We start from the raw sequence: 12,960 nt of genomic DNA, 5'->3' as shown, positions 1-12,960 counted from the left end.
CTGTACTAGTGTAGACACAAACGGCTCATTCTAAGGTAACAAAAACACAACAATTCTTATTTTCAGGTGATTTTACAATAAAGAAAACATACTTATTAATATTATATTCCATTTCTGCCAATATATCCCCCTAAATGCTACATACTGTTCCTTTAAACCACCAAAGGGGCCCCAATAAAGGGCAGAATAATAGCAGTGACAGTGAACTAGATTAGAATAAATTCTCCGTTTCCAATATTTAAATTTTAGGTCAACTTGGTACCACTGCTTTATATTATGCACTTTGCATTTGGCAGTCATAGTGAATATTACATGAAGGTACCAGTCTTTCACCAACAAAAACTTCTGGGCTGCATTGGTTAAATTAGTGCAAACGAGTCAGGAGTAGCCGGTCCCCTTGCGTGGAGGACAGAATTAGGACATCAGCATCAAACTGCGGGGATATCACAAGGCATATGGTTCAAACAACACTTGAGCTAAATTCAAAAATGTTTGTTCATCGAGTGCTCTCAACTGTCCTAATTATGTCGCCCAGTCAGACAGTCGACTGTATTTCCTCATTAGAACTGGTGTCCCGGCGTGGCCTCGGCCTCCGTGACCAGAGGCCATGTTGTAGATTGGAAGTGGGTAAAGTGGCAGCTCTCCCAGCTCAGAGGAACTGGGGGATGGCAAAGGAGGCGGCCAATTAATATTTCAACAATACATCCTCTGTGGCCTGAGATTGACTGACTAAACCGCTAACTGTCAGAGCAGTTATCTTCAAAACTGCCATGTGGGTAGGAATTCAGAATGCTCTGTTTAGAGAGAGATTTCATATTCATTGCTCACTTTTGCATTCTGCATAGAATTGGTTACAGAAGCAATTAACACTGGAGGAAAATGAAATGAATATAAATAAGGCTGAGAGACAACAAGTCGACGTTATCAGACACCTTCTCTTCTCCAACTTTGGTTTGTTTTTGGTTCAGGAATTAGCTGGAAGTTAAACTGAACAAACGTACTCAGAATATAAGACGGTGGATCTACCACCTTGATCTTCACCCAACAGGTGTCGACTTCACACCTGCAGTATAGCTTCAGCAGTTACAGCCAAGAGTCAGTATGTGTTGGACTCTGGAGTAGTACGTCAAGTTGGAAGATGGTTCTTCAGTTTCTGTCGACCCTGATCTCTACATTGGAGCAATTTGCACCTGAGTGTGATGAGATTAAAGGAATACTTCATCCACAGAATGACCATCTGTATATCAATGACTCACCTCGTGTTACCTTGAATTCTTGAAGAAAACTTTTTCTCGCATGCCTCCACGGTGAACGAGAAAAGTCTTGATGAATTGAAGCAAATGGGAGTTGGTGTGTCATTTGTACGCCATGTAATCTGTACTGACTGACTGCTACGCTTAGAGCTAGTGACGTAGAATAAAAAGTGAGAGAGACTGCTTATGGCAGGTGGGAGGGGAAGTGGATGGGTCCAACCAACACGACTTTCAACCAGGAGGCCGGTGTTTGTGTCCCGAAGTGTTGTTGAGTTACTTTGAAGTTTATTTTGACGTTAGTAATGTTTGTGACGTGTTTTCTGTACTTGTTATGTTGTTTCTGTTTGTATTTTACTTAGTTTACATAAAATGTACTTATTTTAAGCCGAACCATGATGTTTTCCTAAACCTAAATAAGTGGTTTTGTTGTCAAAAAGCAAAGTGAGTGATTTTGTTGCCTAAACCTAACTGCAGCCGTTGGCGTAGACACGCAAAAGATGCGTACAAATGACAAGCGAAAAGGCTAAAATGCGTTCTCTTGACACGCAGAATGTCCTTGTAATGTCGTGCTCTTCATACGGCTTCCTGTGAGATCGGGTTGGATGAGCATGCATACAGTACTGAGCATATGATAAAGGATAAATGAGACTTGGATTATACTGCACAAGTTGTGTGAGAGTTTGTAAAAGGTATCGTTTTGATATAGTTTTACTGTTGTTAAACGCAGCCCCCATTTACTTCAATTCATCAAGCCTTCTTTGTTTTATGATTCTTTGTTCAGCGTGGAAGCATGCGAGAAAAACAGAAAGGTTTTCTTCAAGAATTCAAGGTAACACGGTGATATACAGATGGTTCATTTTGTGGGTGAAGTATTCCTTTAAGTCACAGTCCTGTCAAATAGGTGCCAGATGTTTGGCCAACAGCTTCCTTAAACCCTAATACACAACTTAACTCTTCAGAACAGAATAAGGATCTGCTTGAGGAGCTGTGATGTTCCTCATTAAGAGAAGTAGCTAGCTTAGGTGGCTTTAGGTGCCACTGACTGTGGCAAGGAGGTCTGTGTTGGTCCAGGGAGCATTTATAATATGTTCAGAGAAGTTACACTGTTGACTCCATCTCAACAGCCTGTTTCTATGTGAAAACAAGACAGCCATGTAACATCCCTGATCCACAACCAGTGAGGTAAAGCTCATTATTTCACCATCCATGGCGTTACATGGCGGTGTGAGCTGGAACCTCAAGCTGCCTGTCAGAAAGTTGTGCAGTTCATTTGAAGTTAGCCTTTGTTTTCACTCTTCTTGTCTTGCTGTAATGTTTCAGTGGCATGTTGACGGGTTTATGTGTTGGACTGGAAGCTGATGAGGCGCACCTTGGTGTGTTTGGACTTCCTGATTAGTTGACACAATATAGGCGAATTATGGCATGTGGGGGAAAACGCTTCACGCTGTCATGGGAAGTGCACCTGCTCAGGTTGAGTGAATTTCTCTCTCTCTCTCTCTCTCTCTCTCTCTCTCTCTCTCTCTCTCTCTCTCTCTCTCTCTCTCTCTCTCTCTCTCTCTCTCTCTCTCTCTCTCTCTCTTGTTTCATTGCAACATCTGCAGCTTTCAGGTTCTGTTGAAAATATCAATACCATGTTTACCACACTTGAAAATAGTAATATAGTGGTAAATATGTCCAAATATGACATATATATAACTTGCTATTTATCATTGTATTATAAATGTATTTGATATTACTCAGTTAGCTTAGAGGGATGACATTTTTCATCAAGATGTGACTTGCAAGTAAATTTTTTGGGAAGACCTTGAAAAAAGCTGCCACCACACGAGGCTGGATTGAAAGCTGCCCCCAGACCCTGCGGGGCCCCAAAGGAACCAAGCTGACTGTGTGGCCATTAGTTTGTGGCAATTTGATTAATTGTTAATTTCAGACTGAACATTCATTCTTGACCTTGGGAACCGTAGCTGGACACAAAAATATTGACTCAAAGTCCACTTAGTAGCTTTATCCAGAGCTTTTAACCACATCGCATGGTATTCCTTAGCAGATGTTTTTTTTTATCTGTTGTCATGGAGATCGCTCATCACTTGTCATCACGTGACCTTGATTATTTATTTATTTGTTTGTGAAACTGAAACTTTGTTAGGGAATAGGAACCAAAAACTTAGTTTGAAATCTAGTTTCAGTACCTGCATTTTTCAGTTTATTCAGCTGATATTGTGCCTATATGGTGCATATAAAATAAATATATATAATTATATTACCTCACTCTAACTGACACACAGCAAACCTGATTGGTTTCTAGGTGCTTTTCGTTAAGTATAATAAAGCTGCTCATTGTAGTCTACTGTGTGCACTGTACCTAATAGGTACTTAAAGGTGCTCTGTACGATATCCAGAGTATTAATATAGCAGCAAACTATTGTCTCTGTAAAGATATAGAGGAGTAATGTCTACCTGAGCAGAGAATGAAGTTGCTCTCCCAATGCGTGTGTTTTAATCAAAGTTTTGTTGACATCGTCGGGCCGGCCACACATGCTTTTAGTGCTTGTTCGTGCATGTGAGCGTGCCCCACTGGCTAGCTAACGGCCGCCGCTCTGCACTGCTCTCATACGGCGGTTACAGCTGATAACATCGTCCCGACAGACGGCGCCATGGCAGAAGCGTAGCTATGGCAGCCGTCGCCATGGTGAGAGCTGTGCAGAGGCAATAGAAATGCTCGCAATCTCGCATTTAGCACCTTTAAAGGTAACAACACACACACAGCAAACAGGTCAGTTTTGCCCTGGGCCCTCCTGGTGGTTTAAAGGGACAGTGTGTAACATTTAAGGGGATCAATTGGCAGAAATGTAATTTTATTTGAATAAGTATATTTTCTTTAGTGTATAATCACCTGAAAATAAGAATTGTTGTGTTTTTGTTGCCTTTAGAATGATTTATATCTACATAGGGAGCAGATCCTCTTCACGGAGCCAGCCGCCATGTTTCTAAAGTAGCCCAGAACAGACAAACCAACCACTGGCTCTAGATAAGGCCATTCACATTTTCACATTTTCACATTTTCACGTTTTTGCGTCGGCCACCGTAGTTCTCCGACACGCTTGGCACACGGGAGAAGTTTCAGGTGGTTGCAATCTGCAACCTCACCGCTAGATGCTGCCAGATCCTCAACACTGCACCTTTAACCCTTAACTGCCACTACAAAACAATAGCATTTTGTATTTTACTGTATTTCCAAAGAAAACACACATGAATGTGCAACAAGTTGCATCTGTGATTTTCACATCTATGGCAGGATGGGACACATGAGTCTAAACGTTGATCTCAGCTGGGAGAGCAGCAATCAAGCAAAATCTGCTCAAGCACCATACATATCTAAATCAGTATGACTAATACTATCATCACTCCAACGAAATGACATGCTGTCAGTGATCAGTCATTCCGCTCAGAAACATGATCATATGAGCAGTTTTGAAAGGTTTACTGGGACATTATATCACATGCGAGGATTTGCTTTGCTTAATGAATTGATCTAATCAGAGATGTACATGTAGCAGCTTTTAAGCAGCACCTGGAGGCAGCATCACTCTCTGCCGTGTGAGCAGATATTTTTCAGTCGAGGGCTTGTGAGGGTTGATTTCTTTTTTATATCCATGTGCAGTGGAGTTGCAGGCTTTGAGTTTCCACGCTCTCTTCCTCTCTCTCTATCTATGTAGGGCAGCCCGTGGATCAGCTGACATCCCCATCCTCCCACATGCCCACACAATCTTGTTAAAGCATGCAGTTAATCTGAAGAGGAAAAGGACTCTCTTCACAAGCAAGCGGCTCTTTCATCACCCTTTTGTATTGCCCACATCACGTTGTCACGCGTATATCGGATTCTCCCCAATACTCAGGTGCTTAGAGGAAGCCGCGCCCTCGTCTTGGCTCTGCGTGACGCCGTTTGCCTGGGAGTGACTTTGTAAATTGGGCATTATCTTGCACTCTAGGAGCACAGAAATCATTATGTTGCTGGGAGAATCAACATCTCAATGGGGGACTCTCCATTAATTTTCTTCTTCTTTCTGTTAAAAGTTGGCTCCACCATCAATAATTTAGACCAAAGTGCCGCCACACAGATGAAACAGAGGAAATAAAGTAGTGCTCTCCAGCAAATCCTCTGGAGGAGGCCTACAGTCGTCTTGCTCATATTCTGTGCTTTATTTTCATAATCAAGCCCATGTAACAGAGGGTGGGAAACACACAAATGCTCTCCATCTTCTCTCCTCTCTGGCTCTTTATGTTCCTTTCAATGAGAGCTTATTGAAAACAAAGAGTCCCCCTCTCGTTCAGAGCTGCTATCGTCATCTTGCAAGCCAGGTGAAGTGCAGCAATTTGATGGACACAGATACAGGGCAGCCCGTGAAAGGCCTCTGATTGAATTGCCACTCGCTGCCGTCGCTCTTCTTCATTCCCAGCCTGCTCAACACGGTGCAAGAGACGCAGAGAGGGTCATCCATAAATGCAGGAGGGGCTTCATCCCTGCCCTCGTTTGACAGGAGCCGTATTGTCTGGATGGAGGTTGAGGTGGGGAGGGATTGTGCTGCGGCTGTTTGTCCCCGCTGTGAAGTGGCTCGAAACATTGAGACCCAGAGTTTCGGCTCAAACATCTCTCTGTCCTTGTGCGCTCTCAAAGAACCTCTCGCTTTTATGCGCCGTGGAGGTATATCTCAAAAGCGCCGTCCATCTCTCGAAAAAGAGAAAACATTGAGCAAATCATGTTGAACTTGAACAACTCCCACATAATCACGAGTGTGCTTTTTGAGACATAATAAAAATGCACTGAGCTCTCAAACAGGCTGATTGTGCTCAAGAGGAAAATGAACCTTGGAAAATGAAGCAAACCTCTTCACTCTCCTCCTACTTGTTATACTGTTTGAGGTGTCTCTAGATTGCTTACATCAGGCTATTCATTACATAGCCGCTGCCTGAAGGTGACTAAATCTTTGAAATGGATTTATCACATTCCTTACTTCCTCCTCACTGTATCATCAGGTCTTACAAAGAGGAGAGTTCCGTGCCTAAAACCAACAAATGATGAAGTTCAACGCTGCATCCGTGTTTCTGTGTTGCTGTCTCACAGTTTGTTTTTTTCTATGTAACTGGCATGCATGTTCCAGTCAAGTAAACACTGGATATTTGTGTGGTTGACTTGGCAACACTGCCATCTCATGGTGATCAGAATAAAAAAAAAAACATTGCTTTTCTGAAGCATCTTTATTAGAAAAGGTTTATTAATTAAGCAAGACGTGTTGTCACCGTCTTACTTTGCCATATTAATTCAATATTATCTCCTCCTGTCAAAGGCATCATCATGACAATCATTTCATTAAAAATGCACGACATAATGAAATCACCACAAGCTGTTGCTGATTAAAACAAATGTGTTGTACCTGAAAGCACAAAGCTGATTGTGTTTCAGCTTCTTCTGGTTAATTCTCTCATACATCACTGAGATTGACAGTTCGTGTTAAACTTGCAGAACTGGTTTTCTCCGGCGGGTAGAAACCTCCTCTGACTGACTCTTTGGAAGGGTTTTATCAAAGGGGGTTGCATAAATTCATCTCTGATGTTTTCAGTGGGGACTTATTCTCTTCTCTTGTGGTCTATTTCTAGTCACTGAACCTCCAGAGAGCTGAGACTGTCTCTTGAGCGAGGCTGATATGCTGGCAGAGATGGCAGATAGGTTCGACTTTTCTCTTGGTGTGTGAAAGCCGTCCTCGCCCCCCGAGGGCCAAAGTCATGCCTCACGGCATTTTGAGCCTTTCTATACCTGGACACCTCTCTGATCTTCCTCCCTCTTAGTACCCCTCTCTGTGTCTGTATGACAGCTCTGCTCCTCTCCACCTGCTTCCTCCTCCTCCTCCTCCTCCTCCTCCTCCCCAGCCCTCTTGGTTCGACACCGGAGCACCAAAGCAGAACACCTCTCCAGCCCCGATACCCGCTGCTCGCACTGCACCACAAAGATCCTGTAAAGCTCCAAGAGGACGATGAGGATGTTCTTGCAGGTGAAGAAGATCATCAGCTGGTTGAGCACCTGCTCTTGGATCATGAGGTAGAGCCGGTAAAGCAGGAACGGGCCGTCTTGGAGTCCCACTGTGAGCAACAAGCTCCACACTTCACTGGAGCAGCAGGAGGCGAACGACGACGGAGCACCGGGGCAGCGGGAGATGGCACCCATGCTCCTCTGTGGAGGCTCACCCTTTGGGAGTTGTGTCTGGGTCAGCACCAGAGGGAACTGCATGAGCGCCCAAGAGAAGAGGCCCAGGCCCATGATGACGACCGCTCGGTTGGTTTTGACCTCGGGTTCCTTGAAGGTGTCGAAGATGTCCAGGATGTCGGCACCCAGTCCCACGTAGACCATGAGGAGCTGGGAGAGCTGGTCGCGGGACATGTCCCCCTTGGGCATCAGCCAGCGACCCAGAACCAACACTATGAGCATGGTCTGCTCCAGACCAGCCACCCAGTTCTCTGGGTCCAGCTCCACGATGCCCTGGGAGGAGGAAATAGCACCGTGAGGTTACATCAAAAGCGGTCGTCAAGTTCGACAAGTCATTTTCACAGTTTGTGTTACAGAGCAGAGAATTTCCTTTGGATCCTCATTGATTTTCTCTGATATTACAATTATTTTTGATCAATCATTCATACCATAAAGATATTATAACGCATATTTTGCCGCATATTTTACCAAAAGTAAATGCACTGTAGTACGTATATATCCCACAAAATCAATTTGTGTGTAAGCTAGGTGATTGTGAAGGAGAAAGCATAAAGAGCGGCGAACACCGCGTAGGGAGGAGGTATGTCGTAACTTAACTATGATCTTTACTAAACGTAACTAAGTAGTTTTCTTACCTTCAAGTTTTACCTTCAAGCGGAAGTTTATTTTGAAAAGACTGGAGTGGAAATTTAACGCTGGACATTCGTAAGAAAACACACGAAAAATGAGGAATAACCTTTTGTAATTATATGAACCGTTGGATGAGAATACAATGTTTAATATTATATCTTTTTATGTGAAAAAGTTAAATGTGTAATCTATGAAACACATCCATACAATCATCCATTCAACACGGCGTCTCCTCTCTGTTCTCGATATAACTTGTGAGTCAGCTCCTCATTGTGTCAGGGTTCATTGAGTTTATCCCGACAGCACCCCTTGACATTTCACAACGTTCCCGAAACACTACGTATTCAAGTTTGAAAAGCTGCCACCCAGCCTCGAGCACAGCCAAGGGGCAAAAAAGTTCCCAAATCCTACATGAAAGAAGCTGCACTAAAACCACCCCAGAAGGGGAGAGATCTGAGAGTTTTTCAAGCAGGAGCCTATCTGGACTTCATCTCTGTGTGTCTATTACAACATTTCCTGCAACTAATAGTTTATCCGCCCCCCTTGCTAGATTTAAATCTTATCTGATATCAGGTGTTGCTTTAATGTGGCTGCGTGGAGGGTGAGGCGGGGAGGGCAGTTTTGTGGTGGGACGCCTACCGCTGTGATCGGGATGCCAGCCAGCAAACGAAGCTCAGGGCCCGAGGAATTGTTGACAGGCAGCTTGGACTGCAGCAGGCTCAGCTCCAGGAACCAAATGGACGGGATGACAGTACTGAGGTAGAGGAAAACCATGGGGGAGAACCTAAAAGAGGACCGCCAAAGGAGATGGAGGGTGGTGGGGAAAAGGTGTGGGTAGGTTATTTTTAGTGGCTTGCTTTTCTTTTTTTATTTGCCACCCGCTAAAGAAGAAAGAGCCCCCCTTTTTTCCCCCAAAAGAAGCATCGAATTTCAGACAGGCAATTATTCTCATCATATATGCAAATCCCTCTTGACAGTGCAAAGCCTTTTCCATGAGGAGAGAACTTCAAAGTAAGACTCAGGGAGAAAGAGAGAGGCCTGAAGAAAGCTCGCGTCTGAGGGTGTTCACTGCGAATGTGCCAGGGAGCTACAGCTTTTGAATGAGGCGCAGCTTGATGTTGAATGAGGTGTGACACTAAACGCTCATATCCTTTGGAGACATGCGTAATAAAGGTTGGTGTCAGTTTATGTTTACTCAAGCCAAATATTTTTTTTAAATCCAGCCGGTCAGCCCAGCAGCAGACGTTTTCTCCAGGACTGGAAAAGGAGCGACTGTGACATAGACATGATAGCAGGCTCACAGTATCGGCTCGGAGAAGAGACAGAGCAATAACACACAACAGAGGAATAGATTTGTTTTTGATAGACAGTGAAAGAGAGAAAGAGCTGCGGAGGATAACAGAGAATTTAGTGGCAGAGAATGTACACAGGCTGCCTCTCACCACCCTGGGCAGATGGGTTGTAAAGTGTTCAGAAGTTATTTACTCCCCTCACAAAACGGGTTTACAAAGTCCTGCTACAACACCTCAATCCTCACGTCACCCCCTGAATAAGAACAAAAGCAGGTGGTTTGTTCATGTTTATTTATCCCACAAACACATTTCGGTTTGAAGCCGGAGAGGGAACCGTTTTACAGCTGTTAAATTAATGAGTTCACTTTTGTTGTTTAACCATTAAAAGTGCACGCCAACAATTTAACACATCAAGATAAGTTTCTAAAGTACAAAGTGAAAACAGTTAATATGTCTCAAAAAGAGCTTTGTAAAGCTGGAGAAATTGACCCCTGATGATGTCATTAGGGTTAACTTGGCTTCATTTACCAAGCAGGAATGGTCTAACAAAGAGACATGATCAATCTGTGTCTTGGGAAATGTAGGATCCAGCGTTTGTGGCATTTGATATCTCGGCCTTTACCAGATTCATTTTGACCTTTTTCTTTTATTTGTCTCTTGTGAGACCCACAACTTTATGGAAGTGCAATACCGAACTGCTGGAGTAACCCTTCAGTAACCTTGGTTAGACAGAATGGATCAGAGTATTCTGTTATTAACATTGTGGTATCAATGTCTGTAATCAAAGCATGCAGATTTTAAGCCATGCTAACAGCGTGTCTCTATAGGGACGATAATATTGGATTGTTGGTCGGTCGGTCCACCACTTTGGTCCAAACTGAAATATGTCAATAACAAGTGGATGGAGTGCCGTGAAATTTTATAGACGGCAGAGGATGACGCCTAATGACTCAGGTGATCCTCTGACTTTTCCTCTAGCGCCACCAGCAGGTTGTTTGTTTTTATTTGTCCAATACCTGCAGAACTAATGACATCTTGTTTGTGTTTAGTGCTAATTAGCAAATGGTAGCATGCTAGCATTAAGATGATTAACATTATACCTGCTAAATATCCAGCACAGTCTCACCAAATGGTGTATGAATGACTCAGTAATTTGTAAGTCATTTCGTGTACAATAACAACGTCTTTGTTGCTTTTGGCGTGTCATTTTTTACACCCTGTAGTCTGTACTGACTGCAATGTAAATGCATCCGCATGAATATGCTACGCTCAGAGCTAGTGACGTAGAATAAAAGGTGAGAAAGACTGCTCGTGGTGGGCAGGTAGGAGTGGAGGTGGATGGGTCCAACAAACACGGGACTTTCAACCTGGAGACCGGTCGGTATTCGTATCCCAAAGTGTTGTTGAGTTAGTGATGTTTGTGATGTTTGTGATGTGTTTCCTGTACTTATTTTACGTTGTTTCTGTACGTATTTTACTTAGTTAACATTATTATTTTAAGCCCTACGTTAATGTTTTTCCTAACTCTAACTAAGTGTTTTTTGTTGCCTAAACCTAATTGCGGCCTTTATTGTAGTTTTGTTGCCAGAATATAACCGTAATCGTTTCACGGTAATGCCGTGGCATTAAATGACACATGAAAAGCCTAAAATGCGTTATCATGACACGCGGAATATCCTTAAAATGTTGTGCTATTTATACAGCTTCAGGTTGAAATAGTAGTGTGTTAGCATTGTCATTGGAAACATGCTAGCATGCTGATGTTAGCATTCAGCTCAAAGCACCACAGTGCCAACATTCAGCCTCACAGAGCCTCTAGCATGGCTGGTCCAATATTAGCCCCAGATGTCAGCCTAATCCTAGTATTAACACTGTTGTGACCTAAATGTTACCATTTCCACTCTGCGTTCCGGGTGCACTTCAAAGTGACCGCCATTTCCACGCCCAGCAGAGCCACGCCGGTCAGCAGCAGCCAATAGAGTGGCTCCTCTTTAACGGCCACCACGCGCCACACTGTCACCACCCCGTGGACCGCAAACAGGAAGCGACTCAGCAAAGCCAGCAGGACGTTCAGGAGACGACACATGGTGCACCACAGAAAACCTGTACAGAAGATAGTTTTATTATGTCAGAGTAGGATTTATAACACCTACTGCCACTTACTTTAAATGATGGAAACGTGTTTTTTTAAATCCAAAAGCTTTGTAAAGGGAGTTTAGGCGGATTTATGAGCCAGTGTATCCCTGGATTTTCCTCTTTCCTTAATTTAATGTATGAAAGCCATTACTAGATTGTTTAATGTTGCTGGATAGTGACTGAACCACTCATGTCTACTGATTTACAGTATGTCAGATGTGGCAGTAATATTAAATAACTAAGGGGAAATCCTATTTGTGTGCCATATTTGCTTTTCAATAAATCATTCTTGCAAGGCTGATGAAAGCTGAGACTTGTTCAGCCATTTGGCACAACTTTAACACAACTTTTGTTAATAACAGTGGTTCAAAAGTTGGAGCAATAAAAGCCTTTATGTTCTTTTGAACCTCATATAGTTTTACTGCAACAAACTTAATGTCCAACAGTAAAGGCTTTTGCAGAGTAAAGAATTGACAAGTGCCAAAGGCCACTTCAACTTGATTGCATTTTGCAATAACTTTAAGCAATAAACTCACACAGAACAGTCAGTGTCAGGCAGCCAAAAAACCAAACCAACCATGAAAAATTAGTAAACACTTATGTAACCGCCTGCTTCATTACACATCTTATCCCCCAGTTGAGCTTTTATTATCAATAACTATTGCATGATGCCTGTGTGCAAACAGTCCTCGCTGTCAATTAGTCAGCTTAGGATAAATGCTTCGGAGCTTTGGGGGAATTCAAAGCAAGCAGCGATTAGTAAGCAAAACTTAGAGAAAGTGATCTGCAGTCACAATTAAAGGACTCCAGAAGGCTTTGCTTAAATCTGATCTCTGGATCTCTGTGGATTATTGTGATGACTTGATGGTTTAAATGTGATTAAGATGAATACCATATAACCCACTTTGATTCCAGCCAGGGACTTTAGTTGAAGATCATATCCCTTTCGTGTTCCCCATGTTTCCTGTTTGTATCTGCAATGACTATGTTTACATGCACACTAATATTCCACTAGTATTACAAATATGGCAATATCCCAAATTTGATACGGGTCATGTAAACAGCATATTCTGTTTGGATATTCTGAATGATGTATGGAAACATACAACTAAACTGCATTCTCAATTATGTTTTGAGGGAAAAAAAATTTCTCCCGGATTACTGTCCTAACTACTTGGTTAGGTTTAGTAAAAACATCATGGTTTGGATTAAAATGACTATGTTTGTTACGTTATTAAGTTACGGACGTGAATTAAAATAAGTCAACATTGATTTTTAGTCTCACACGAGACAGGAACAATGATCTCCAGGGTGAAAGTCCTGTGTTTTTTTTTGTACGTAATCTGCGACAAAATACGTTTGCCCCAAAATACGGGGTTGTATGGGTTTT

General features: G+C 42.8%; 1 protein-coding gene across 1 annotated transcript; it reads right to left on the bottom strand.

Moving 5' to 3' along the window:
* Positions 1-6,640: 6,640 nt before the first annotated feature.
* On the bottom strand, positions 6,641-12,731 carry LOC141772094 (transmembrane protein 26). The gene is made up of 3 exons (XM_074642753.1): positions 11,327-12,731; positions 8,782-8,926; positions 6,641-7,785 (listed from the first exon to the last, which is right to left on the bottom strand). Exons 1-3 carry the CDS (start codon positions 11,518-11,520, stop codon positions 7,060-7,062), a joined length of 1,065 nt encoding a protein of 354 aa, XP_074498854.1. The 5' UTR covers positions 11,521-12,731; the 3' UTR covers positions 6,641-7,059.
* Between the last annotated feature and the right edge of the window lie 229 nt (positions 12,732-12,960).

The sequence above is a fragment of the Sebastes fasciatus genome, chromosome 8, assembly GCF_043250625.1.
Source record: "Sebastes fasciatus isolate fSebFas1 chromosome 8, fSebFas1.pri, whole genome shotgun sequence".
NCBI classification, from domain to species: domain Eukaryota; kingdom Metazoa; phylum Chordata; class Actinopteri; order Perciformes; family Sebastidae; genus Sebastes; species Sebastes fasciatus.
The sequence above is the reverse complement of the archived record's forward strand: the minus strand, read 5'-3'. Positions and strand labels throughout refer to the sequence as shown.

Bases quoted from the DNA above. Each gene is read 5' to 3' on its own strand.
- LOC141772094 (XM_074642753.1), bottom strand. From the start codon at position 11,520: ATGTGTCGTCTCCTGAACGTCCTGCTGGCTTTGCTGAGTCGCTTCCTG. The intron at 8,927-11,326 runs GTAACATTTAGG...GTCCTCTTTTAG, and splicing joins CGGAACGCAGAGTGGAAATG to GTTCTCCCCCATGGTTTTCC. The intron at 7,786-8,781 runs GTAGGCGTCCCA...TCCTCCTCCCAG, and splicing joins CTGGCATCCCGATCACAGCG to GGCATCGTGGAGCTGGACCC.